The sequence below is a fragment of the Cydia strobilella genome, chromosome 6 (assembly GCF_947568885.1).
Source record: "Cydia strobilella chromosome 6, ilCydStro3.1, whole genome shotgun sequence".
Classification (NCBI taxonomy): domain Eukaryota; kingdom Metazoa; phylum Arthropoda; class Insecta; order Lepidoptera; family Tortricidae; genus Cydia; species Cydia strobilella.
This window is the reverse complement of record NC_086046.1, coordinates 14,314,600-14,338,895: the sequence shown is the minus strand read 5'-3', so window position 1 is coordinate 14,338,895 and position 24,296 is coordinate 14,314,600. Positions and strand designations below refer to the sequence as shown.

The 24,296-nt window shown below is 36.2% G+C and overlaps 1 protein-coding gene across 5 annotated transcripts in view; it reads right to left on the bottom strand.

Moving 5' to 3' along the window:
- Positions 1-10,799, bottom strand: part of LOC134742486 (RNA-binding protein Musashi homolog Rbp6) — a 699,530-nt gene extending 688,731 nt beyond the window's left edge. Inside the window, exons 1-2 of one of the 5 annotated variants that reach the window (XM_063675698.1) lie at positions 10,450-10,799; positions 10,332-10,372 (exon numbers count right to left, since the gene is read on the bottom strand). In XM_063675698.1, the coding sequence (XP_063531768.1) occupies positions 10,332-10,372; positions 10,450-10,508 (100 nt within the window). In that variant the 5' untranslated portion in view covers positions 10,509-10,799. The remainder of the gene's footprint in view (positions 1-10,331; positions 10,373-10,449) is intronic. The other 4 variants (XM_063675697.1, XM_063675695.1, XM_063675696.1 and 1 more) reach the window with 4 other exon arrangements.
- Between the last annotated feature and the right edge of the window lie 13,497 nt (positions 10,800-24,296).

Below are 24,296 nucleotides of genomic sequence, written 5' to 3'. Positions count from 1 at the left end.
GTCTAAAAGATGAAATAAATAGGAAGCTTATACCTCTATGATAACTTAAAGACACTTTTTAGGGTTCCGTACCTAAAGGGTAAAGACCTTATTACTAAGACTCCTCTGTCTCCGCCTGTCCGTCCGTATGTCTGTCTGTCACCAGGCTGTATCTCATGAACCGTGAAAGCTAGACAGTTGAAATTATTACAGATGATGAATTTCTGTTGCCGCTATAACTACAAATACTTAAAAGTATGGAACCCTCGGTGGGCGAGTCCGACTCGCACGTGTCCGGTTGTTTTCTGTATGTTTAGTTTTATTAAAATAAACATGCGTACATATGTGCAACAAAGCCACAACAAAGTTCCAACCGATGTGGGGAGTGGCATCCGAACTTTAATGTATTGATCTGATATTGCGAGTTATGTCAAATCAACATCAAATTAAGACACTCCAGATGTAATCTATCGGTCAACGGATCTTTAAAAAATGATGAACCTAAACGGCGGCGGCGCAAGTATTTAATTTGTCTTACCGCTAAATAAAATATAAAGGATTTAAAGAAAAGAACACATTTTTTATTATTATATTTATTAGAATAGAATATATTTTATTTGTAGTAATTGTACATCGTCATATTCAAAAATTATTTACAATACAATTATTATTAAAAAAATTAAATAATAATTATTAATTAATTAATAATTATTATTCCATCGAAGACCGATAAACCGCCGGGTTTACTCGCGTTCCAAGGGTTCAGTACATTACACAATTTTTATAATGTAGCAATTTTTTCTGTGAAACGTGAGATGTCTTAAAAACATCCGTAGGGGTCGGATGCAAAAAATAAGTAATTAAGTCCGACTCACGTTTGACTGCACATTTTTAATAGGTTATCTGTGATCTATAGGTAAAGAGCTATTTTGTATATTTTTTTCAAAATTTTAGACCCAATAGTTTCGGAGATAAAGTGGGGGGGGGAATAGTAATTTTTTTGGCTATTTTCTTTAATAAATTCTAAACTATTTATTTTAAAACTTGTTCGCTTCGCCTGCTAGACCCTTTGCTACAATATGAGACTAGAATTGTCTCTGTAGATCTAATATTTTCCGAGATAAAAATGTATAATTTATTCGACCTTGAATTCGTAGGCTAAGTAACTGCAGTGAGTAGGTATGCACCTTGTCTCAGGCGATGCCGCTTGCCACGATTTTTTCTAAGATCAAACAAAGCTGTTTTGGCCCGGTAGCCACGAGATCGTACCGTGCTCAAAAAGGAGGGGGGGAGGGGAGAGGGTCCAATCTATGCTATATTTCTTCCTGCTCTTAGCAACTAGAGCAAGTTATATATCATTTTCATATTTGACGCAAACGCTAAATATATAAAGTTACTGGATTATCAGTTATCTGAAATGATATCATTATTTACATGGCCTGTAGTCCATAAAATTGTTAACTACGCACTCCTGTTGATGTAACATATCATTCATAAAGGTTAAGTACAAAACAAAATGTTACAAAAAAGTTTTTCCAGAATTATCATTAAATTTAATTTTGGTTCCTTCGTTTGTGGAAATAATATTTTTCAAAACATTCGTTCTTTCCCTATCTAAATTGCCTGAAGGGCGAGCATATTAGTAGGTCCCCGTGTTTCCAGTACACTATAAATAGTTACCAGCACCACCCAACACTACGGGGAACTCACATTAACCACATGTGCCGTATTAACAAAAATTTCTAAATTGTTCCATAGCGTTGACTGACGTTTCGTCGTCAGCGGCGTGCTACAAAAAATTTTTTGTTATGATGTTGTTCAGAGCCGAAAAAGAGTAATCAAGTATATTGGTTGCGCCTGCGGGCATTTGATGGATTGCTTTATATATAGGTATTAAAACCCGAGTACCTACTCATAAGATAGGAAATCATTGATAGACTGGAACGTAAGTAAACCGTTCATTAGGTAGGTATTGGTTAAGTATAGTTTGTTTCCGTAACTGAAAAGTGACCTGGCCTTACTACGAGTTCTCGAAGAACCGGATGATACGGTCTCTGGCAACCATTACCTACTTACATACGTGTGCTGTCATTTATGCTACAAAGTCAGTTATGTTAAAAGTGTAGTAGTGTGTATAGTAACTGGTACATTTGCTTGCCTACACATGCTTGAAATACGTTCTAATCTGACAAAAAGCAAATAACATGTGCGTGCCGACAAGTCTATTAATTGTTGTCCCACCACTTGTCTTCTGACTAGTTATTATAAAGATTAAATAATTAACAAAATCATATTCTATATTCTTTTAAATAGGTCTGTTAATAAATTTATAGCGGCCTACACCACTGGAGGGCTTCGTCACTTTTTCTTTAATATACGACATCTATTTAAGTTTATAAATTTATAGCTATTCGCAAAAAAAGAACTAAGAACTTACCTATGTTGAACAAATAAATCTTGGAATCTTTTAATCTTTAAGTATTTTTGTAATTTTTTTTATCGTTTGTTAACTGTCCTATACCTTTAAATATAGCGTAGTGAATATGTTAAAAAAATAAAGCCATCACAGATGGGACCGTAACCGGTATCTTCGACGTTAACGCGCTCTAAAAACAAACAGAATAAACCGCAAGCTCTTCGTTTATTGCCTGCTAAAAGTTAGACGCTATTTAATGATTTATTATTTTTTTCTATCTTGATTTATGCGAGACAAAGAAGTGTTCGCACGCGCGCTCTGTCTATTTGCGGCCAGGCCAAAATAGCCCACAAAACGAAACTTGTATCCGGTTCCTATAAATGGTAAAGCAGCTCCCAAACTGCTGTTTTCTAGCGCAATGCCACCGCACGCTTTGTAGGAGGATTATGCTACGATTTGCGGTAATGCGGTCCTATTTGACCACTTGCTAAATCTTTTGCCTGTCAGATCAGTAGAAACCAGAATGGAATGGAATAATGTAGAATACTCCTTTGCCGCATAATACTCGGATATCCTTTGAAGCAACAGAGAAGCAAAGCTATTTTCGGAATCGACCTTCGATTTACACTTCACTTCATGTAATTTGCATTGTGTTCAGGTATAATCCCAGCTCAGATTTAGATCGCAGTTTTGTTTCACTAGTTTCCGTTCCCTTTGTTTTTTTTTTCATTATCACATATATTTCGCTAACCCATATAAAAAAACATCATGCTATGTTATGCTATATATACGTTTTCGTAGTGTTAGTGTAATATTTCGGTGAATATTTTTAGGCAATGTCTCCGAGTAAAATGAAACACAATCCTTTTCTCTACCACCTGCTGAGCGCTCAGACCGTTAACGAAGTAATTTTTTTACTGGGATGTTTTTTGTAGTGCGCTGTCAACTTCAGCTCCGGGGCTTACTGAAGCGCGGCACTTGCCTTCTATAATTGTGGAAAATAGAACTGTTGGAATAGTTTTTGAGGAATAATTTATTGGGACAGCAAGAAAATGAATTCTCTGTAAAATTAAAAATATTTTTCCCTTAATGTATCTTGTAATAAATAGGTACTGTTATTAATACAAGAAAATAAAATACCTAAGTAAACAGTTATGATATCATCAGATATTATCATCATCATTTATGATTTTTTTGAACGCAGACAAGTTATAATAATTACTAAAGTAAGGACGCTAATCACGAGGAAATTCGTACATGTACGTACCCGCCTGTTCTTATCTATATTGCACGCGCATATGTAATAACTAGCTTTTGCCAGCGACTTTGTCTGCGTAGAATCAGTAACAGCATCTAGAGTAAGTTTAGCGGTTGGATAAAGTGTGTTAGCAATCATTCAATTTGAGCAAAAGCTTAATTTAATCGCTTGACATCAATTATCAGGCAATTCATTAAATCTCAATTTCATCCTCCTTTTTACTCTCTTCAGGGATGATTTCCGACATAAAAACTATCTTATGTCCTTCTCCGGGATTCAAACTACCTATCTGTAACCCAAATTTCAACTAATTCGGTTCAGCGGTTTAAGCGTGAAGAGGTAACACACAAACAGACAGACAGACAGACTTTTGCATTTATAATACTAAGTATGGATATTGGAGTCCCGCCCATGACGCCGGCGGTCAAGCGGACACTGCGGAGCGGAGCGAAGGCGGACACTGTGCAAGGACAGCAATATAATTACTAGACATAGTAGAGATGCAACGGATATCCGGTCACTATATCCGACCTATCCGGCCATATTTTTTACTATCCGGCCGGATACCGGATAGTTGCGTAGATAGTATAGACACTTTTAAATTGTCAACACGAAAATCTGCCTGATTACCTCTCTCTCTGCGTACTCTCGTGAAGTTCACTCGGAGTGGAAATTAAATAAGGACAATCCGTTCGTTCTGCATTAGAGATTTGCCTGCTGCATAATTCAGCGTATGCAAAATGTCTGGTTTAATAATAGATAGAGGCAAAGGTGAATTTCTCGCAATCGACGAAGGAATTGAGTTGTGACCCTTTCAGCAACTGAAAGGGTTGCGCAGTCTTTTGTCTTCGGAGGAAATTCAATGATAATTTCCATCATCTTTAGAATAGAGCGAATGCGCGTTACGTCCTACCTATAAAACAAATTTACCTTCCATTTATATGAATAAATTCAGTAACTAAAATAATTAGGTAGGCATCTAAATAGCTTTATAGTTTAAAAAATGACAACACCCTACAAGACGACTCCAACTTAATGTGATATTCAACTCATTTTGAAATCACTCGCGATGTCCTGATATGCGCCAACAATCAATATCGTATGCCGCTCCTAAAACGGGGACCTGATAAACAGAGCCAAAAAACGAGGTACGGTATGGTCGATAGACAAGCTCATTAACCACTCGCAGGATTTGTAAAGCCGATCCATTGATTTGTACAGAGTCGCGTAATGCTCGAGCTAGGCTAACAATCGTATTCATAATTTAACCGTAACATGCTTAACGGCGATTTTGCTTCATCTGTATTGTGTTAGGAGCAGGCCGAGTATTACGAGCTGAGGCGACACGAACACTGTGAATACTAGTGTAACTGTAATCTTGTGATCCTACGAATATTCAGAACAGTCTCGTTCTTAAAATGGTTACCTAAGTGTTAGGCTCGCATGCACTTGGTAAGCTATAGGAATAGCACTCCAAGCACGCGTCGGCGGCCACTAACGTCTGGGACAGATTTTACGATTGCCGACATGATCAGTTCGCGTTACTACCTACTACGTTTTTCTTTTTAGTGCTAGACATTAGACATTGTTACAATAAGCGGGAAAAAGTATTTCCAATTTTCCACTACAGCTACTTTTATTGATTGAAGTTGGAAATGTATGTCCCATTAGTTCTACCTAACAAATGCTGCTAGTATTAGGTACTTTTAAGGAAACCTTCAACTATTCAGCTGCAGAGAAAAGGTACCCCATCTGCATAGAAGTTTGTATGCAAAGGTGCTAAGCGAATAGTATTGCTGACTGTACCTAGTAGTTACTTGTCTTTTTACTAAGAAAAGAAGATTTTTTGCAATAACTCAAAAACTACTAGACCGATCATGTTCGCTATAGTTTTCATTGGAATTATTTATTAAGTGTTTATTTAACGTTTTTTTTTTCTTATTTTTGGACCCATGGTTCAAAAGTTAGGGATAAGTACATATTTTTTACCTTTAGGAGCGATTATTTCCGAAAATTATAACTACATCAAACAATGGTTTTTGGAGACCCTTATTCGTTTTGAAAGACCTATCCAACGACACTCCACACTAGGGACAAAGCAAAAAAAAAAAATATCATTTTGCATGGGTGGGAATGGTTCCGTAACCATTACGCAAAAAAAAACGGCAAAAAATCACTTTTGTTGTATGGGAGCCCCACTTAAATATTTATTTTATTCTGTTTTTAGTATTTGTTTTTATAGTGGCAACAGAAATACATCATGTGTGAAAATTTCAACTGTCTAGCTATCACGGTTCGTGAGATACAGCCTGGTGACAGACGGACAGACAGACAGACATACAGTGGAGTCTTAGTAATAGGGTCCCGTTTTTACCCTTTGGGTACGGAACCCTAAAAAGGATTGTCTCTCGAGAGTAATTCAGACGTTCGAGCGTAACCGAAGGAGTTTACGCAAATCGAAGCCATCGAAGATATCCAAGTTAAATGTTGGTACGTTGGCTTGAAACATAAATACACCACAGGTTTTGAAAAACCAAATTTACATTTGTAGCTTCGAGAAAATGTTAAACGTATTATAGGTATTCCAGATTGGTAGATAGGGAAGATATATTGAGTCAATCGTATCAATCAATCAAAGTCCTGATAACAAATGCAGTGTACTTGTCATCTGTTTTTGTAAAGCTATATGTATAACATCAGATTTCAATACCTAATGCTAACACGCGGCTAATCTAGATAGTCAGTTATCTTTAACAGCCACCTTTGTAAATTCCGGAGTCAAAGCGTGTCAATGATATGTCAGGCGCGAGAAGTGAGCCAGATAATGGAAGCAACCTTTTGTCTAGCAACTATTTACTATGAAACAGCTTACGCTCGCAACACGGGGATAATGAGTTTGTATACTGTGGAAATATAAAATAGAATAACTTATCTCGCTGTTGCATACAATTTAACAAAGAGGTGGGCGCTTTTATCTGGATTTAAAGATGTCTTAATGCTGCTAACAGTTCCATTTAGTTGATCTATTTCATGTTAGAAGCAATTATGATGATTATGAATTAATACGTACTAAGAAGCTTCGTAAGACCCAATGACTCCTATTATTATAAAAATAAAACTCTATCATAACAGTCCACGTGGTTGATAAAGAAAAAAACCGGCCTAGTGCGAGTCGGACTCGCGTTCCAAGGGTTCCGTACATTACACAATTTAAACAATGTATATTTTATGTGAAACATGAGTGAAATGTCTTTAAAAAACCCGTAGGGGTCGGATCAAAAACTAAGTAATTAAGTCCGACTCACGCTTGACTGCACATTTCTAATAGGTTTTCCTGTGATCTATAGGTAAAGATCTATTTTGTGGATTTTTTTAAAAATTTTAGACCCAGTAGTTTCGGAGATAAAGTGGGGGAACGGTCACTTTTTGCCTATTTTCTTGAATAACTATCAAACTGTTTATCCTAAAATTATATTTGAGATTCTCATAATGAGCTCTTTCATTTGATATGTAACACGATATAGTTTGAAAAACTTTATTTTTTAATTTTCTCATTTACCCCCCAAAAGTTTTCCCGTGTTTAAAATTCATTTGTTTACGTTACCGTCCGTCCGTTTGTCCGTCTTTGGGTCATAAACTTACATATGTATACCAAATTTTAACTTAATTGGTCCAGTAGTTTCGGAGAAAATAGGCTGTGACAGACGGACAGACAGACAGACAGACGCACGAGTGATCCTATAAGGCTTCCGTTTTTTCCTTTTGAGGTACGGAACCCTAAAAACGGAACCCTTATAGAATCACTTTGTTGTCCGTCCGTCCGTCCATCTGTCTGTCAAGACCCTTTATCTCGGGAACGCGTGGAGGTATCGAGTTGAAATTAAAACGATAGGTATACTCAGGTCTACAGCCTCTTGAAGCTGTGAAAAAATCAAACTTCTAAGTTAGCGTAAAAAATTGATACGACCGTTGGGCGAGTCCGACTCGCACTTAGCCTGTTTTTTTTAACTTTCTATGATTAACATTCTAAGTAGGATTCAAAAGTTTTATTTTTGCCTAGCATTTAGCTAATACACGGAGTAAATTTTGTTTCGTCGTTAAAACGTCGTTAAGCCAAGAGATCAAGTCACCCACGCTGAGTAGGATTCGTTTCCTTCCGCTCTCATGGTTTTTTAAACTAAATTGCTGCACGAACAACTAGCTCTCTAATCTCTCATCGTCTCATTAGGGAGCCTGTTGTTTGAGGTATACGTATACCACTTGAGTTACCCAACGTCATCTCGTGGGTACATATACATACTCGTATATATCGTCAGGTGACAACCAAAACTCAATAATTACTAACACAAGTTAATAGCCATAGTGAACCATATTAATACCTAAATAAGGTTGAGTTTTGTATAATTATTTTTTAGTAATTAGTAAGTTTTGGTTGTCACCTGACGAATTATTATTACAGCTTAAGAAAAAGGATGTTTCTCTCCGGCGATAATATATTTTTATAAGCATTACCTACGTATTCTATCAACACCTATGTGTAGGTACCTAATATGCACCTATTCTATAACTATTATGCTTCTAGTAGGTAAAAATAAAGCTTGCTGGAAAAGAAAGCTTACATCCGTAATCCACAGAAAACATACGAATAAGTTTTGGTAGTACCTTGAACCATAAATTCGTTGCTTGTTGTAAAAATATCTTATCGCATTATATTTCGGTTCCCATCCAAGGAAAATCCACGTTATACGCGTTGAATATGTACATAATACCTACCTACTCTGTCATGGTCTTAAAAGCGGTGTGTTAATTATTTTATGTATGTACCTTACGATTGTTACTAGGTATATCGCAAATGTATGTTAAAGGGAAAATCTCTGGGTTCTCAAAGAATTAGATAATGTCGAGTATAAAATAGCGCCTGTCAGTATTTATTTATCATCACTTATCACTGAGTTGTGATTGATTCACGAACTGTATATTTAAACATTTAAGATTACCGAAATATATCTTAGGGTAACTATTCGTACGGCGCCGCGATAAGGAAAACTATCCGACTATCATGCGATAACAGGTACCAAATTACAAATTATCTTATCTTCACGGCTCGGGTAAGGTGTAAACAAGCGGAGCAAACTTAGCTCGGGGAGAACAAATCAATGAATTCCATAACTTAACACATTTAGAGTCACAGCTAGAACCGGCATGAAATAATCTATATGTAGTATTTTCGAGTATACGTGATTTTAGTGATGCCTTTTCTAGAGCCAAATTGTAATACGTTTGTATGAAATGTAGTTTGCCATGAATAAATGAATTATTCTTATTCTATTCAAATAATCGCCGAATTAAACCTCATATTTATTGGATTTGGTTTTTCTAAAAAGAAAGAAAATACATCGTTTAAAATTGAATTATTTTAGCGTTTCTGGCATATTGTTACAATTGCTTGTGAAGTAGGAAAGATATGACCGGATGAAGCATTACACGGTGCATGACCGAGGGCTGATTCATGATGCTACCGATATAGAAGCGCGGGATTGGTCGATCCGATAATATCCAATGCATATTGGCTAGTAATCGCCGATGCAGCGCCCTAGATATCTCCAGAGAAGAACAAAGTTGGCATAGATAGAGGGATCAAAGTGCGGCGTGGGCGCTCGACCCAATACCGCGGGCATCACTTGCGCCGCGCGCGCAGACCTTTTGCGTTGCACACGCGCAATTAGTTTAAAAGTAATTGATGGCCTTTATTACGGGTCTAGGGGAACGCTTACGGACGTAAAATTATACTTTTTTACTGAGCTATGTTATGCGCAATAAATAAACGTGACAATATTGACTATTACGCGCTATGTTAAATACCTATTTATGTCAAGATAACATAATCCTTTGTGTATGTTTAAATTTTTTTAAATCTCTATTAATTGCAATGATATATTTATTGTAAATTAGTCATGATTTTGAGTTAAGTTTCCTTTCGATCTGGTTCTAATGCCGCTTTGAATTTCATGCACACAAGGATTGGAATGAAACAATTTAAATATAATTTTGTTTTGTATTTAAATATCTTACATCGAGTATACGAATCAAAACTTATTGCCAATTGGTATGGTGTGAGCATAACTTAAGTTGACGGAAACGCGCCGGTCGGTAGCGCTCTACCTAGATTGAGGTTATGTTGTGATAACCGTTAAAGGGGAAAAGCCGGTAACGGAAAATGTTGCTAGATTTTCCAACTGAACCGTTGTAGCAATAGGGATGAGATTCGCTTGACAGTTGACAACGTGAGAGGTCACAGCGGCAGAGGAGCCTGCGCGCGCACCTGGCATGGCCGCCGCCACACACCTGACCCGCAATACACCTCGACTTCACAACTCAATTACATCATGTTCTATAGCAACTCCATGTCATTACACGCACCGAAGACGCCGAGTACACCCTACACATGCATCTCACCGAATATCACGTAAACTCAACGAACGACACCGGTAACTATTCGGCTACATAACACGACTAATCAGCTGATAACGAAACTTTTTGGTTACCGGTGTTTACGTAATTTTAGTACATCACTGAAAACGCGAGAGTTCCTATTGAGTAGGAAATGGTTTTCCGCGGTGCGGCGGGCGGCTCGGCCGCGCGTGCATCGGATGCACTTTTCGTCGCCGGCGAGCGTACCTGGACTAGTCTGCCAGCTGAGTCCTCCGACGAACATCTTCCTGCAACAAATATTGCGATTAGTCAGGAGTCGATAGCGGAGATGACAGCCGGCGAAGGGACACCGGCGGCGACGTACCCGGGGTCGTTCGGCACTTCAGCGGGGCTGTGTGCCGCATCCTGATTCTGGGTTTCCATGGACTCGTGGGCGGGCGCACTACGACTACGAGCGAGCGACGGCGCGGCGGGGACGGCTCCCGGAGTCGCTCGGTTAACCTACCGACTACCGGCACGAGACTGGCGCGCCGCGGCGCACCCCTCCACGCAGCCGCCCCGCTCCGCCGCTCCCGCTCCCGCGCCGCGCATCGATTCATTCACTCCGTACACAATTATTCATACGAGCCGGCACGACGGACGCGCGCTCGGCGGTACCACGTGAGCGCGCGGCACGTGCTCGGCGCTTGCACCCCTCCCCCCTTCCCGCCTGAGCCGCCACGGCTCGCACGCCCACCACGCACTTACGCGCGCCAAGCCACCCCCACATTTTGCACAACAATATTAACAAAACGAAAGTTAACATTACAATTCGGAACTTACCTAGAAGTTTTATAACTTTTCAGATCGTCTTCAACTTACACTTGGAATCACAAAAATATTATTTGCATGTTTAAATAAATTTATTTATAACTATTTGGCACATAATATGTAGGTGCACATGTAGAAAAAAAACATTTTGAACTTTTGGCACGCTATCTAATCGATTATCTGACGATCACGAAACAGTTCGTTTACCTTTCTGATGCAAAGTGACAATGATAAAAATCGTAAACAAAGCGATTACCGTGAACCGTGATGTACGACGACGCGGCGTTGTGAAATCTGCCGCCGACGTCACTGTTACGTACGAGTACGTGCGGCCGTAGCGGCCTACGAACGTGCTACGCAACCTGCGCTCAATCGCCGCTACGTGTGTAGATCCGAACTTTTGACAACTTAATAACGACATCGATTGGTTGAGATCACTTGTTAATGTGTTTTGAATTTGAAGTTTTAGAGCAATTGTTATAAGTACATATTATACTTCATTACTTCAGTAATAATTAATCGTCTCGAAAATCGAAGTTTTTTTTATAAATAAACCTGTTTTCAGAGACTTATCTCTAGATATTCAGTTTGACAGACATATATATCGATAACAGCTATAATAGAGAGAGATCACAGGGGATTAATACAACAAACACTACTTAATAATTATTAGCTACGTCAAATTAAGCTGAAAATGGGCGATCTGCGGAAATAATTCGTGTAGTTTTGAAAATTGGTATAGTTATACCTTGTGATGTATAGATGAACATACTAAAAGTCCTCGGGGGTGGGGGTTGAGCTGAGGGTATAGGAGGGGGTTGAAGGTACCTTTTTTCAGATTTTTGCTCGTATCTCGAATATCTGTACAATAAGCATTATAATTACTTCGAACCAAAGTTTCTACATAATATTTTCTACAAATTAGGTTATATTTATTTTTACTCTACGGTCAATACTTTACGAGCTACAGGATGTTTAAATTAACAAAGAGTTAAGGTTTAAATTAAAAAATAGACGATATAAGCATGGTTCGACATGATTGATCTTTGTAAACACCCTGTAGCTCCTAAAGTATTGATCGTAGAGTAAAAATAAATATAACCTAATTTGTATAAAATATTATGCGGAAACTTTGGTTCGAATTAATTATAATGCTATTTGTACAGATATTCGAGATACGAGCAAAAATCTGAAAAAAGGTACCTTCAACCCCCTCCTACTACACCCTCAGCTCAACCCCCACCCCCGAGGACTTTTAGTATGTTCATCTGGACACCACCTACCTTATACCAACTATACCAATTTTCAAAACTACACGAATTATTTCCGCAGATTTGTTTAATTTTCTTGGGTTATATGTCAAAATATTTCTCTCCGCGCCATTTAAATAAATACATATTTGTGCCATTTTCAATCAAAAGGGTACTTATTGTCGCTTGTCAGTAAGGCGCTATTTCCATATAGCTTCAATTAGAAATCAACCTTATCAACAAGCAACAATGTGGTACCTTTGGGTTGAAAACGTCACATTTGAAGCGTGTTTCTACATGCCAAGTAAACAGTATCCTGATAAAAACAGTACCGCTGAAATAACAGCAAATACATTTCTGTCTAGGCGTTACGGCTCATTTAAATTATTCGTTTGATCATCGTTAAGCTACTTGAGGTGGCGCTGTGTTCGTGGAAATGACTACTTCCAGCCATTTGTTAAATGGCCTGAGCCGGCCTACCATTGCTAATGGCTTATATATGTTGATAATCCAAACCCGGCCTAATTCGATCTTGTTTACACTGGTATTGCGGTTCCTTTATGTAGAAGTCGGTCGACGAAAACGAGTAACTGTCCGAGTCTGCTGGGGGTCTATACGGCTCATCAAAATGACTAGTACGTGACCATATAGTAACCAGCACACATTTGTCACTAACGAGTCCCATAGACCCGCATATATGGTCAATGACGTGGGTAAAAGTAAGACGAAACCGAGAACCCTACAGTTATAATATTATAAGTCATTTCATTATAGATTACATTGAATGTATATTTAGTTATTTACGTGTATTCTATTATCTATAAAAGTAAAAAAAAAACTATGAAATTATAAATATCTTGTCTTATTTTTCTTAATATTTTTACCCGACTTAACCCTAGTACACTGTACATACATTACGACTTTACTGAGTGTAGGAACCTTAGAAACCCGTCAGTTACAACTAGACTCAAATTACCCGACGCGAAGGTACCTTCTTCGACTTTTAGTTTAATTTAGGAGCACAATTTGTTACGAAATTCGTTAGTCCTAGACATCGTGAATATTGTGACATTGAAATAATTATAGCACTTCAACTTTTGAATTGTCTGACAATTCACCGATAACATGTCCATACTGTTACATGAATATTAAGTGACCACTATGCTCACAAAACAAATGAAATTATACTAAACGTAAACAGTACGTCGACTATAAAATTATACAAGTGAGAAATAGTTTGTTAACACATCATTTATTACATCCACAAGCTCGCAATAACAAAGGCAGTCTACACTTACAACCATAAGTCGAGTAGTCTAGCTTGTACAATGTAGATACTAGTGTTGAACGACTTACATAGCGCTCTATACGACGCACTCACGAGATAAGAGTAGGGGTTTGCTATAACATTTGCATTTAAACTAAATACGAATAGGTACTTGTATTGAGTAGGTATGGGTATCAGAATAGGTTAGTTTTCTGAAAAGAAATTGTTTTACAGCAATCATGATAGTAATATTGAAGAAATAAACAGACGAGTTGGTATATCACTTGGAAAAAGTACTGGAGTCATAAAGAAATTCTAAAATCAATCCTACCAATGACATTGAAGCGCAAGGTACTTAACACTTGTATACTTTCCAGCCTCACCTACGCATGCCAAATATGGATCTACAACGCAAAGACAAAGAATAATATCCAGGTGTGTCAAAGGAGTATAGAGAGAAGTGTACTCAACATAAAACTTAGAGACGAGAAGAGATGCTCAGAAATAAGAAACACAACTAAAGTGATAGATGCACTCGACCACTCAAGATCATTAAAATGGAAGTGGGCAGGCCACTTAGCCAGATTAGAAGACCAGAGATGGACCAAAGTGGTGACAGAGTGGCATGGACCCCATGGAAAAAGACACAGAGGGAGACCAAAAACCAGGTGGATAGATGATATTGTCCCAATAGCTGGACAAAGTTGGAAAAAGTTGGAGGAGGCCTATACCAAGAACGGGTCCTTAAATTAGAAATAAATATAAGCAAAAATTAATTGTAACTACATGTATACTTAAGGAATAAAAGGCTCTATTATTATTATTATATATGATAGTAATGTATTCATGGAAAAACAAGAGTATCATTATTTCCTGAAGATTTCGTGTTAAAACTATTTATAAACTAGCTTAAACGCATATATATATATAAACGTATACTATGACGTCACACAAATTCGTGATTAAACAACAATAATTACAGCACATTAACGTTAGATCTAACGTTACATTTTGATGTCATTGAGGATATTCCCGTCATTTGGTATCAAATATGGAATAATCCATTAAGTTATTATCAATTTAGAGCAGTTCAAAGTCAACTGTGGATTGTGAAATTTTTGAACGTTTTCTAATAATTTGTTAGACCAAGTAGTAAAAATGTTACAGTATTTTATATTTGAGATCTACTCACAAAGCCCTTTCATTTGGTACCCCACATGGTATGTTTCGAAGAAAAAAATTAAAAACTGTACTGCCGAGTGCCTACTTTATGACGTCACAGCAACTACCCCCACCACTTTCGCGCTTGTCATCTCATATTTCTGTGTTCAGGACATCAAACTGAATGCATTGATACCATATTCACCTATATCTGAGATGACATGAACGAAAATAACCTACAAACCTGCTCCGCCCTGCTATTAGAAGGCCGTTTTTCCAGTGTTTTTCCTTACTGATTTCATGTCAGGTAATTGATAACTTTTTAAGAAGAGCAGCTGAATTTACTCATTAGATCTCTCTCTAACCTAACTGTAAGGCTGCGTTTCCACCAGGGATGTGTTTGTTAAGAACCAATAAAATCACTTCATTTGTCTTCCTCGCTCAGTGTGAAGTAGTGATTCTATTGGTTCTTAACAAACACATCCCTCGCAACGCATCCTCGCACATCTCAGGTGGAAGCGCAGCATTATGTGGGATGTGACAAAAACAGTTATAAGAAACAATATTGTGGTTGAAATAAATTTACTAGTAAGTCTAACGTTTAGACACATTCAACATTACACACAAATTCCACTAATACAACACATTGCAATTAGAGAATGCTTTAAGTAACTCTATCGTCTAGGTAGTATTAGATAAGATAGGAATCATTGACAACATTAATATCTGATTCTAATCCTTTACACAGCCATAATAACCTACAACTATTTATTTAGTAATAAATGATTAATGTAGGTAACGATTTATTGAAATGCCTGGCTAATATAAATAAAATAAAAGATTCCAAAATATGGTCGAAGTCCTACAGGTCGATTTACGAAAGCTGGCACGAATGGAAAGAAAATATCGAAGTGAATGGAAATATCTGTGTAACAGATAAACCAATATAATGGTGACTCTGGCTGCATACCGATACATACGTGTCAGTCACACAACTACAGATATAATTCGTTTCGTTCATTCCATTCGTGCCAGCTTTCGTGAATCGACCTTGTACCTACATTTAGACACAAATACATTATTTTAGAATCAAACTTACCTATTGTTCAATTTTTTTTCAATTAATGTATCTTTATCAAACAGTTGAACATATTAAACATTGTGGGATTTATGGGTTTATATGAATATATCACAGAAAATTACGTCAAGTTATTTAACAACGATCCTGGTTAACGTAGCAAAGTATTGTTTAACACATTTTGCTTTACTGTTTGTGACTCCTACTACTCCTATATAGTGAATGTTGATTTGTACCAATAAAATATTATGTTACAAAACATGGAAGTCTATTCGTCAGCCGGATTTATGCGACTATTACATAACGATACAAGTGCGAAAAATAGGAAATTCGCACATGTATCGTACGTTTTACATACGGCCCTTTAAATTTTCTACATAGTCACGTTATGTGCTAAATATCGCACTAGTGCGGTAAAGTAACACCATATACATACTGTAAAATATCATAATCATCATCATCATCATCAGTGCGGTAAAGTAACACCATATGTACCTACTGTGAAATAATTTTATTCGATGATAATTTTATTGCGAGGTTTCTTTTAAGATCAATCTCGAAATTTGGAAATAGGCGAATGAAACGAATGAAATCACATCAGCGTTGGAAACTATGCTTACCATTGGCATTAATGGGGCTGGTGTGACTCCCTTCAGTGCGTGTGTGGTGACCCTTATATTAGCAGACGGTCGAACACATTGTTCTGGAAAGCCATTTCACCAAATATATAAATACATAAAAAAAAGATTCATAGACTACAAACTTTTTATGTGTTCCAGTTCGAACCATTATAATTATAATCTTTTTAACCTCATTCCGAATTTAAAATGACGTTGACAGTTTCATGTTTATACACGACTGTTTTTGTGTGACAGGCATCTCTCCACCGTCTATTTTTGCTTCGTAGACCTGTACCGCTGGCTATATTTTGACCCCTAGGTTATAAAAATATTAAAGTCAATTCTGTTTTCGCTTATGAATACTTTGTTAAGATGTAAATCTTACATTTTGTTTTGTGTCATATATATAATTTGCTTTTCTAGTAATTTGTTATTTTGTGGTAATTATTTTTTATTTTGAATTATCTTGGAGAAAAAAATATTCGAGAGAAAACATGTAACTGTGTTGCATTTAGGATAGTGTTTTTAGTGTGAAAACATAGTTTGTGTCAATTACGTCCACTGCAATCTGATACTGTGTCATAATATTCTAAATGACACAAAAAAAAATTAGAGTTAAAAAAAATTACTTAGGTCGAATTTAATCGTTTAAATAGGTCCATTAAATGATTTTGTGTCTTATTAAGGCATAGCTTCATAAGATATTTGATGATTTTGTTGTAACAGGCTGTCACCGTTACAAAAGAATATTAAAGATATTAGAGTTTACATCTTATTAATTTGAAATGCGGGATAAATAAGATGTATGAATTTGTGTCACTTGCATCCACTGCATAAACAAATATTACAAAAATATTATTTGCGTTCAAACGAAGCTAGCGGGCGGTCTGAATGGGCAACGGAGGCCGTGCAGGGTGGGGCCGCGGCGTGACCTTGCCGTACGCAACGCATGTTTACTTCGCCTGTGCGCCAAATTAACGCAACTTATTCAAAGAAGTTACGCAAACAACACAACAACAAGCAACAAGCAAGCAAAGAATGCGTCGAATTATCTTTTACCTATTTAAATCTCATAGATATTGTACAATGTCACCATTATGCAAAATAACTGTAAGTACATGTTTGATTTGCGAGCGAGCTGGCAACATTGCGCAGGGAAATCTTAAAAATATCGCGTTTACGTGAACGCCACATACATTTGTGACAGTGATAGGGAAAAGGTACCACTAAAGTAAAATTTGGTTATAAATACCGAGACTTTCTTTCATTCTTTGATAAAAAAAATTGCTATTTATGCAACAAGTGCGGAAATCATCTTTACGCACGTGTATCATACAATGTTTTACTATGCATTGTGCGAGTAAATAAAAAAACATGTCATGGCAAATAAGTTTAATTATTAAAAGGAGTGTTTTAAATCGACACGAGTTGCGAATTACCTATTCGCACGTGTATCGTACGTTTTACAGTACATATGGCCCTTTAAACTTTCGACATATGCACGGTAAGTGCTCTTTTCCGCACTAGTGCGAGAAAGTAGCACCATATGTACTGTAAAAAAAAATTGAAAACAAAAAGCACTAGTGCGGAAAAGCAGTACTTTCCGCACGACATGGCTCCGTAGGAAACGCACTTTTCGAGCACATGCATTGTAAAAAAATATATAGGACTGTATCTCCTAAACCATGCGTCGTAGCGCAATAATAATAAAATTTTCGTTCCCCTTTATGTAACCCAAAAGTAATACATGAAAAATACAATGAAAAAAAAAGAAACAAAATCTTTATAGGGCTGTATTAGCTGTATCTCCTATATCGTGCATCGTAGCGCAAAAATAATCAAATTTTCGCTTCCCTTTAAGAAGCCCCTAATTAAGATTTAAAAACGCAAAAAAGAAAAAAAAAGAGGAAAAAATCTTTATAGGGCTGCATCTCCTAAACCGTGCATCGTAGCACAAAAATAATCAAATTTTCGTTCCCCTTAAGAAATCCTTAATTAAAACTTTAAAAAAAAACCAGGAAAAAAACTTTATAGAGCTATTATTGCTATATATATAGATATAATATCTCCTAAACCGTGCTTGGTGGCGCAAAAATAATAAAAATTTCGTTCCCCTTTATGAAGCCCCAAAGTAATATACTAAAAACACAATGAAAAAAAAGAAAAAAAATAACAAAAAAACTTTATAGGGCTGTATCTCCTACACCGTGCATCGTAGCGCAAGAATAATTAAAAAAAAATCCCTTTAAGAAACCCCTAATTAAGATTGAAAAACGCAAAAAAGAAAGTGGAAAAAAAATCATTTTAGGGCTGTATCTCCTAAACCGTGCGTCGTAGCGCAAAAATAATAAAATTTTCGTTTCCCTTTACGGAACCCCAAAGTAATATACAAAAAAACACAATGAAAAAAAAAACAAAAAAAAAAATCTTTATAGGGCTGCATATCCTAAATCGTGCATCGTAGCGCAAAAATAATCAATTTTTCGTTCCCCTTTAAGGATCCCTTAATTAATACTTAAAAAAAAAAACAAAAAAAAACAGGAAAAAATCTTTATAGACCTATATCTCCTAAACCGTGCGTGGTAGCGCAAAAAGAACAAAATTTTCGTTCCCCTTTACGGAATCGCACTTAAACTATCGTGAGACATATTTCAAAATATTTATCAGTACGGTTTTTACTCACTATTATTTTTAGTCGCTTTTGGCGACATGTTTCGGATCCTTTACGGAACCCCAAAATAATATACAAAAAACACAATGAAAAAAAAAAACAACAAAAAAAATCTTTATAGGGCTGCATCTCCTAAACCGTGCATCGTAGCACAAAAATAATCAAATTTTCGTTCCCCTTTAAGAAACCCTTAATTAAAACTTTAAAAAAAACCAGGAAAAAAACTTTATAGAGCTATTATAGCTATATATAGTATATATATAGATATAATATCTCCTAAACCGTGCGTGGTGGCGCAAAAATAATAAAATTTTCGTTCCCCTTTATGCAACCCATAATTTATATTTAAAAAAAAAAAACGCAAAATTTAAAAAAAAAAACTTTATAGGGCTGTATCTCTTAAACCATGCGTCGTAGCGCAAAAATAATTTAAAAAAACCCCTTTAAGAAACCCGTAATTAATACTTAAAAAAAAAAAACAAAAAAAACCAGGAAAAAAAACTTTATAGAGCTGTATCTCCTAAACCGTGCGTGGTACCGCAAAAACAATAAAATTTTCGTTCCCCTTTATGCAACCCATAATTTATATTTAAAAAAAAAACGCAAAATTTAAAAAAAAAATCTTTATAGGGCTGTATCTCCTAAACCATGCGTCGTAGCGCAAAAATAATAAAATTTTCTTTCCCCTTTATGCAACCCATAATTTATATTTAAAAAAAAAACGCAAAATAAAAAAAAAACATTATAGGGCTGTATCTCTTAAACCATGCGTCGTAGCGCAAAAATAATTTAAAAAACCCCTTTAAGAAACCCGTAATTAATACTTAATAAAAAACAAAAAAAAACCAGGAAAAAAAACTTTATAGAGCTGTATCTCCTAAACCGTGCGTGGTACCGCAAAAATAATAAAATTTTCGTTCCCCTTTATGAAACCCCAAAGTAATATACAAAAAACACAATGTAAAAAAGAAAAAAAAAACAATAAAAAAATCTTTATAGGGCTGTATCTCTTAAACCATGCGTCGTAGCGCAAAAATAATTTAAAAAACCCCTTTAAGAAACCCGTAATTAATACTTAAAAAAAACAACAAAAAAAAACCAGGAAAAAAAACTTTATAGAGCTGTATCTCCTAAACCGTGCGTGGTACCGCAAAAACAATAAAATTTTCGTTCCCCTTTATGCAACCCATAATTTATATTTAAAAATACGCAAAATTTAAAAAAAAAATCTTTATAGGGCTGTATCTCCTAAACCATGCGTCGTAGCGCAAAAATAATAAAATTTTCGTTCCCCTTTATGAAGCCCCTAAATAATATACAAAAACACAAGAAAAAGAAAGAAAAAAATAATAACAAAAAAACTTTATAGGGCTGTATCTCCTAAACCGTGCATCGTAGCGCAAAAATAATCAATATCCGTTCCCCTTTAAGAAGCCCCTAATTAAGATTTAAAAACGCAAAAAAGAAAAAGAGAAAAAAATCATTTTAGGGCTGTATCTCCTAAACCGTGCGTCGTAGCGCAAAAATAATAAAATTTTCGTTCCCTTTTATGAAACCCCAAAGTAATAACAAAAAACGCAATGACAAAAAAAAGAAAAAAAAAACAACAAAAAAAACTTTAGGGATGTATCTCCTAAACCGTGCATGGTAGCGAAAAATAATCAAATTTTCGTTCCCCTTAAGAAGCCCTTAATTAAGATTTAGAAACGTAAAAAAGAAAAAGAAAAAAATCTATATAGGGCTGTATCTCCTAAACCGTGCGTCGTAGCGCAAAAATAATCAACTTTTCGGTCCCCTTTATGTAACCATTAATTTATACAAAAAAAACGCAAAAAAAAAAGAGTTTTTTTATAGGGCTTGATCTCCTAAACCATGCGTCGTAGCGCAAAAATAATTAAATTTTCGTTCCCCTTTATGAAACCCCAAAGTAATATACAAAAAACACAATGTAAAAAAGAAAAAAACAATAAAAAAAACTTTATAGGGCTGTATCTCCTAAACCGTGCGTCGTAGCGCAAAAATAATCAAATTTTCTTTCCTCTTTATTCAACCCTTAATTTATATTTAAAAAAAAAACGCTTTCACTAAACTGCTGTAACTCGGAAACTTAGAATCCACAAAGGGGACTTTACTAAATTATGACACATATTAAAGCCTGACCAGTAATATATGATCATTGTCAAGAGGGCGCTGTTCATTCTCATGTATAGGGTGACAGTTCAGTATAGTATGAAAAAATATTGTATTTAATAAACATCATCATCAATGTAATTAATGTTGCTTGCCACGCTTAAACATAACAAAAATCACAATAAATTGCGTCTTAAAATAAAAATAAAAATAAAATAAAAATCTTTATTGCTTTAAACCTTGGATATACATTTCACATTATAAAGTTTGACAATATGAAACAGGTGTAACAGGTTTGTAACACATTTAGGTAGTGGGGTTGAGTCTCTGCCTCCCGAACTAGGTCCAAGCCTGTGTCTCGGGAGTCAGTGATTCCTCCTAGGTACATTTGAGCTCTCAATTTAATAACAATAATAGTATACACGTAGCAATATACGTTCTTAAACAGGGATATAAAGCAAATGACGAAGAGAAAATAAAGAAAAGAAGTATACAAACAACAACAACAAATACTAAAAGAGAGAAAATAAGCCAGCTAATAAGTGTAAGTATGTGTGTAATTGTGGTTAAGTTAGTGCGTGTTCGTGTGTGTATGGTGTATGAAGTGTGTATGGGGGAGGTGTGAAGTTAGAGGGAGTGTAGATAATGCGGTTAGTAACTATGAATAACTTGATATTTAAGGAGGAGAGCAATAGCTATTTATGGGTTACTTCAAGCATGATAAGAGGTTCTCGGTTTCCTGATATGATAGAGATTGTAAAAAGGCATTTAGTTTTGCTTTACAGTTATAGGAGTTTAAAGGATATATATTTAATTGTTTATTAATTTTATTATAAACACGGGCACTCATCGATATGTATTGGCGGGTTGCAAATACTGTCCGCTGGGGAACCACCGGACAAGAGGTTTGTTTACTTCGCTTGCTTAATACTTTGGCACAGAGAGGGAGGTGACGATGTCGGCGAAGAACAGCACGCAGAACGTATAGTTGTCTAACTGTGAGAACACTACACTCGGCGTATGGTAGGGAATCTGAATGGTTTAGAAGTTGCCACTTTAAGCACAGCTCTCTGTGCACGTTCTATTGTTATCATGGTTGTCTTCCCGGCTGCTCCCCAGAGTGGTAAACAATATGTGAGGAGAGTTTGGCACAACGATTTATACACCATCATTAGGATTTTGGAGTCGACTGAATGACGGAGTTGCTTAAAGATGTACATCAGTTTCCTTACTCGAGCTGTCACAGAGTTTATATGGGTGTGCCAATTCAGATTTTGATCAAGGACAACACCAAGATACTTATTACTAGAGGTCAGAGCAAGAGAAGGACATAGGCAGTTAGAAGAAGGAGACTGACATATGTGGCTTTGTATTGTAAGTGGTATAAACTTAAAAAGTCTACTAAAAATCGAAACAAAAGTAATTTTTAAGTCGCTGTTGTGACATTCTCAATCAAAAGGTAGGTACCACTTTGTCGTTTACCATAAAGACGAAATTTGATTATATCTTTATACAAATAACCTGTCAGAGAAAGTGGTACCTTTTCATTAGGAACGTCACAAATGTTGGTCAGTATGAGGAGTGCAGCCTACAGTTTATTTTTAATTATATTTATATACCTACTACGGTAAGATTGATAAGGCAATGTAATTATGCCTCCGAATGAAATAAATACACTGTATCGCAAAACTAAGTGGCGAGACAGCTCATAATGCCATCTCTTGGTTGGTCTTAACAAGGGTAAAGGAGATAGTATTAAGATCTCAGTCGCCAGCTGATATTGCGGCAAGTATAATAAGCACCCCACCCGCGTAGGTACCCTTCCCCGCGCACGCCCTTCTTGTTCAATTGAGTTTTATTTTGCCAGATAGTAAAAAAACCGTGGATCAAAATGACCCAAATTATGAATGATGTCTCAATGTGGTATTATAATATTGTAGACGTAAACTTAATAACATGAATTTTTTTTTGTGGCAGATACAGGGTGTTAATTAGAAAAATTTTTTTTTTAAATAAAAGCGGTGGATGAATTTGACACAGATTTGTTTGAATAACATATAACAATGTTCTGTAAAGTACAACACTTCACTTACCGACTCTAATATTTTTTTAGGCGTTTTAGGATCAATATTAGGTATTTATTAAATGCCATTATACCCGTGGATGAAAATGACACAAAATGCGTGTGTACGTCGGAAGCCACTTTGCCTTTACAGGGAAACAAAGAATTTCGTCTCGAATATTTTTTTTACAGAATGCTGATTGAAAAAAGAAATACCTAAATTTCTACCTAAGCAAATACCTAGGATGACACAAAATATTATTTTTAGGTTTAGTATATGGTCTGGAAACTATATATAAAAAATAAGCAACATTAATATTCTTATAACCTCAGAAGTTATTGGTACAGGTCTATCGTATTGTTGTACGTACTTCTTGTCATTTTTTTTATCATCCATGTATTTCTTAACAAATACCCAGAAAATGCTCAAAATCATGAGTAAAAATCTAGGGTTTTGCCTAGATCTTGACTCTTTTTCATCCTAAAACATCCTGCATTCTTTTTATTGGTAGCAACGAATAAATGATTTATGATTTATTACTAAGTTCTACGTAGCACACAGTTACACAAAGCGTTCCGTTGTCGAAGCGATAGCGATTGTCACCTTGGCTAGGCCGGCAGGTCATATGACGGCTTATTTTTAAAAGGATTTATGCCGGACATCTATTATCTCAAACGAAAAAAGACAACTACGAATGAAATCGCAGTTGCAGCATTGCAGGTGCGGTATTTTCGGAAAAATTGATCGTAGTTATTCTTGAAATAGGATCGCCTCCCCCCTGTTCGGGGGAGCAGGGCTGTTATTTCAGTCGATCTCCGGTCATTCGTTCGAGATAAACCAGCATAAGCGTCAGCTCGAAATCCGTAACAACGAATGGGAACTGTTATAGCCGGTAGTTCGCCTACGCTCGTGTAGCTAAGAAAATACCGAGCCAGATCTGAAACTCGTACCACTGCGCCGCATCCGAGGAGACTAACTTTAACCCAGGAGCGGTATTCGACATGCGTTAAGTGACGTTTCGTGTTGAACTTCAGTTGAATGAAAGAAATCGTGTGTTGTCGAATAGGTAAATTTGACATTAGCAATCCACAGTTAGGTGACAACGAAACCAAACCATTTTAAACCGTATAGTAGTAAGAAAACAAAGTTGATTTTTGTTGC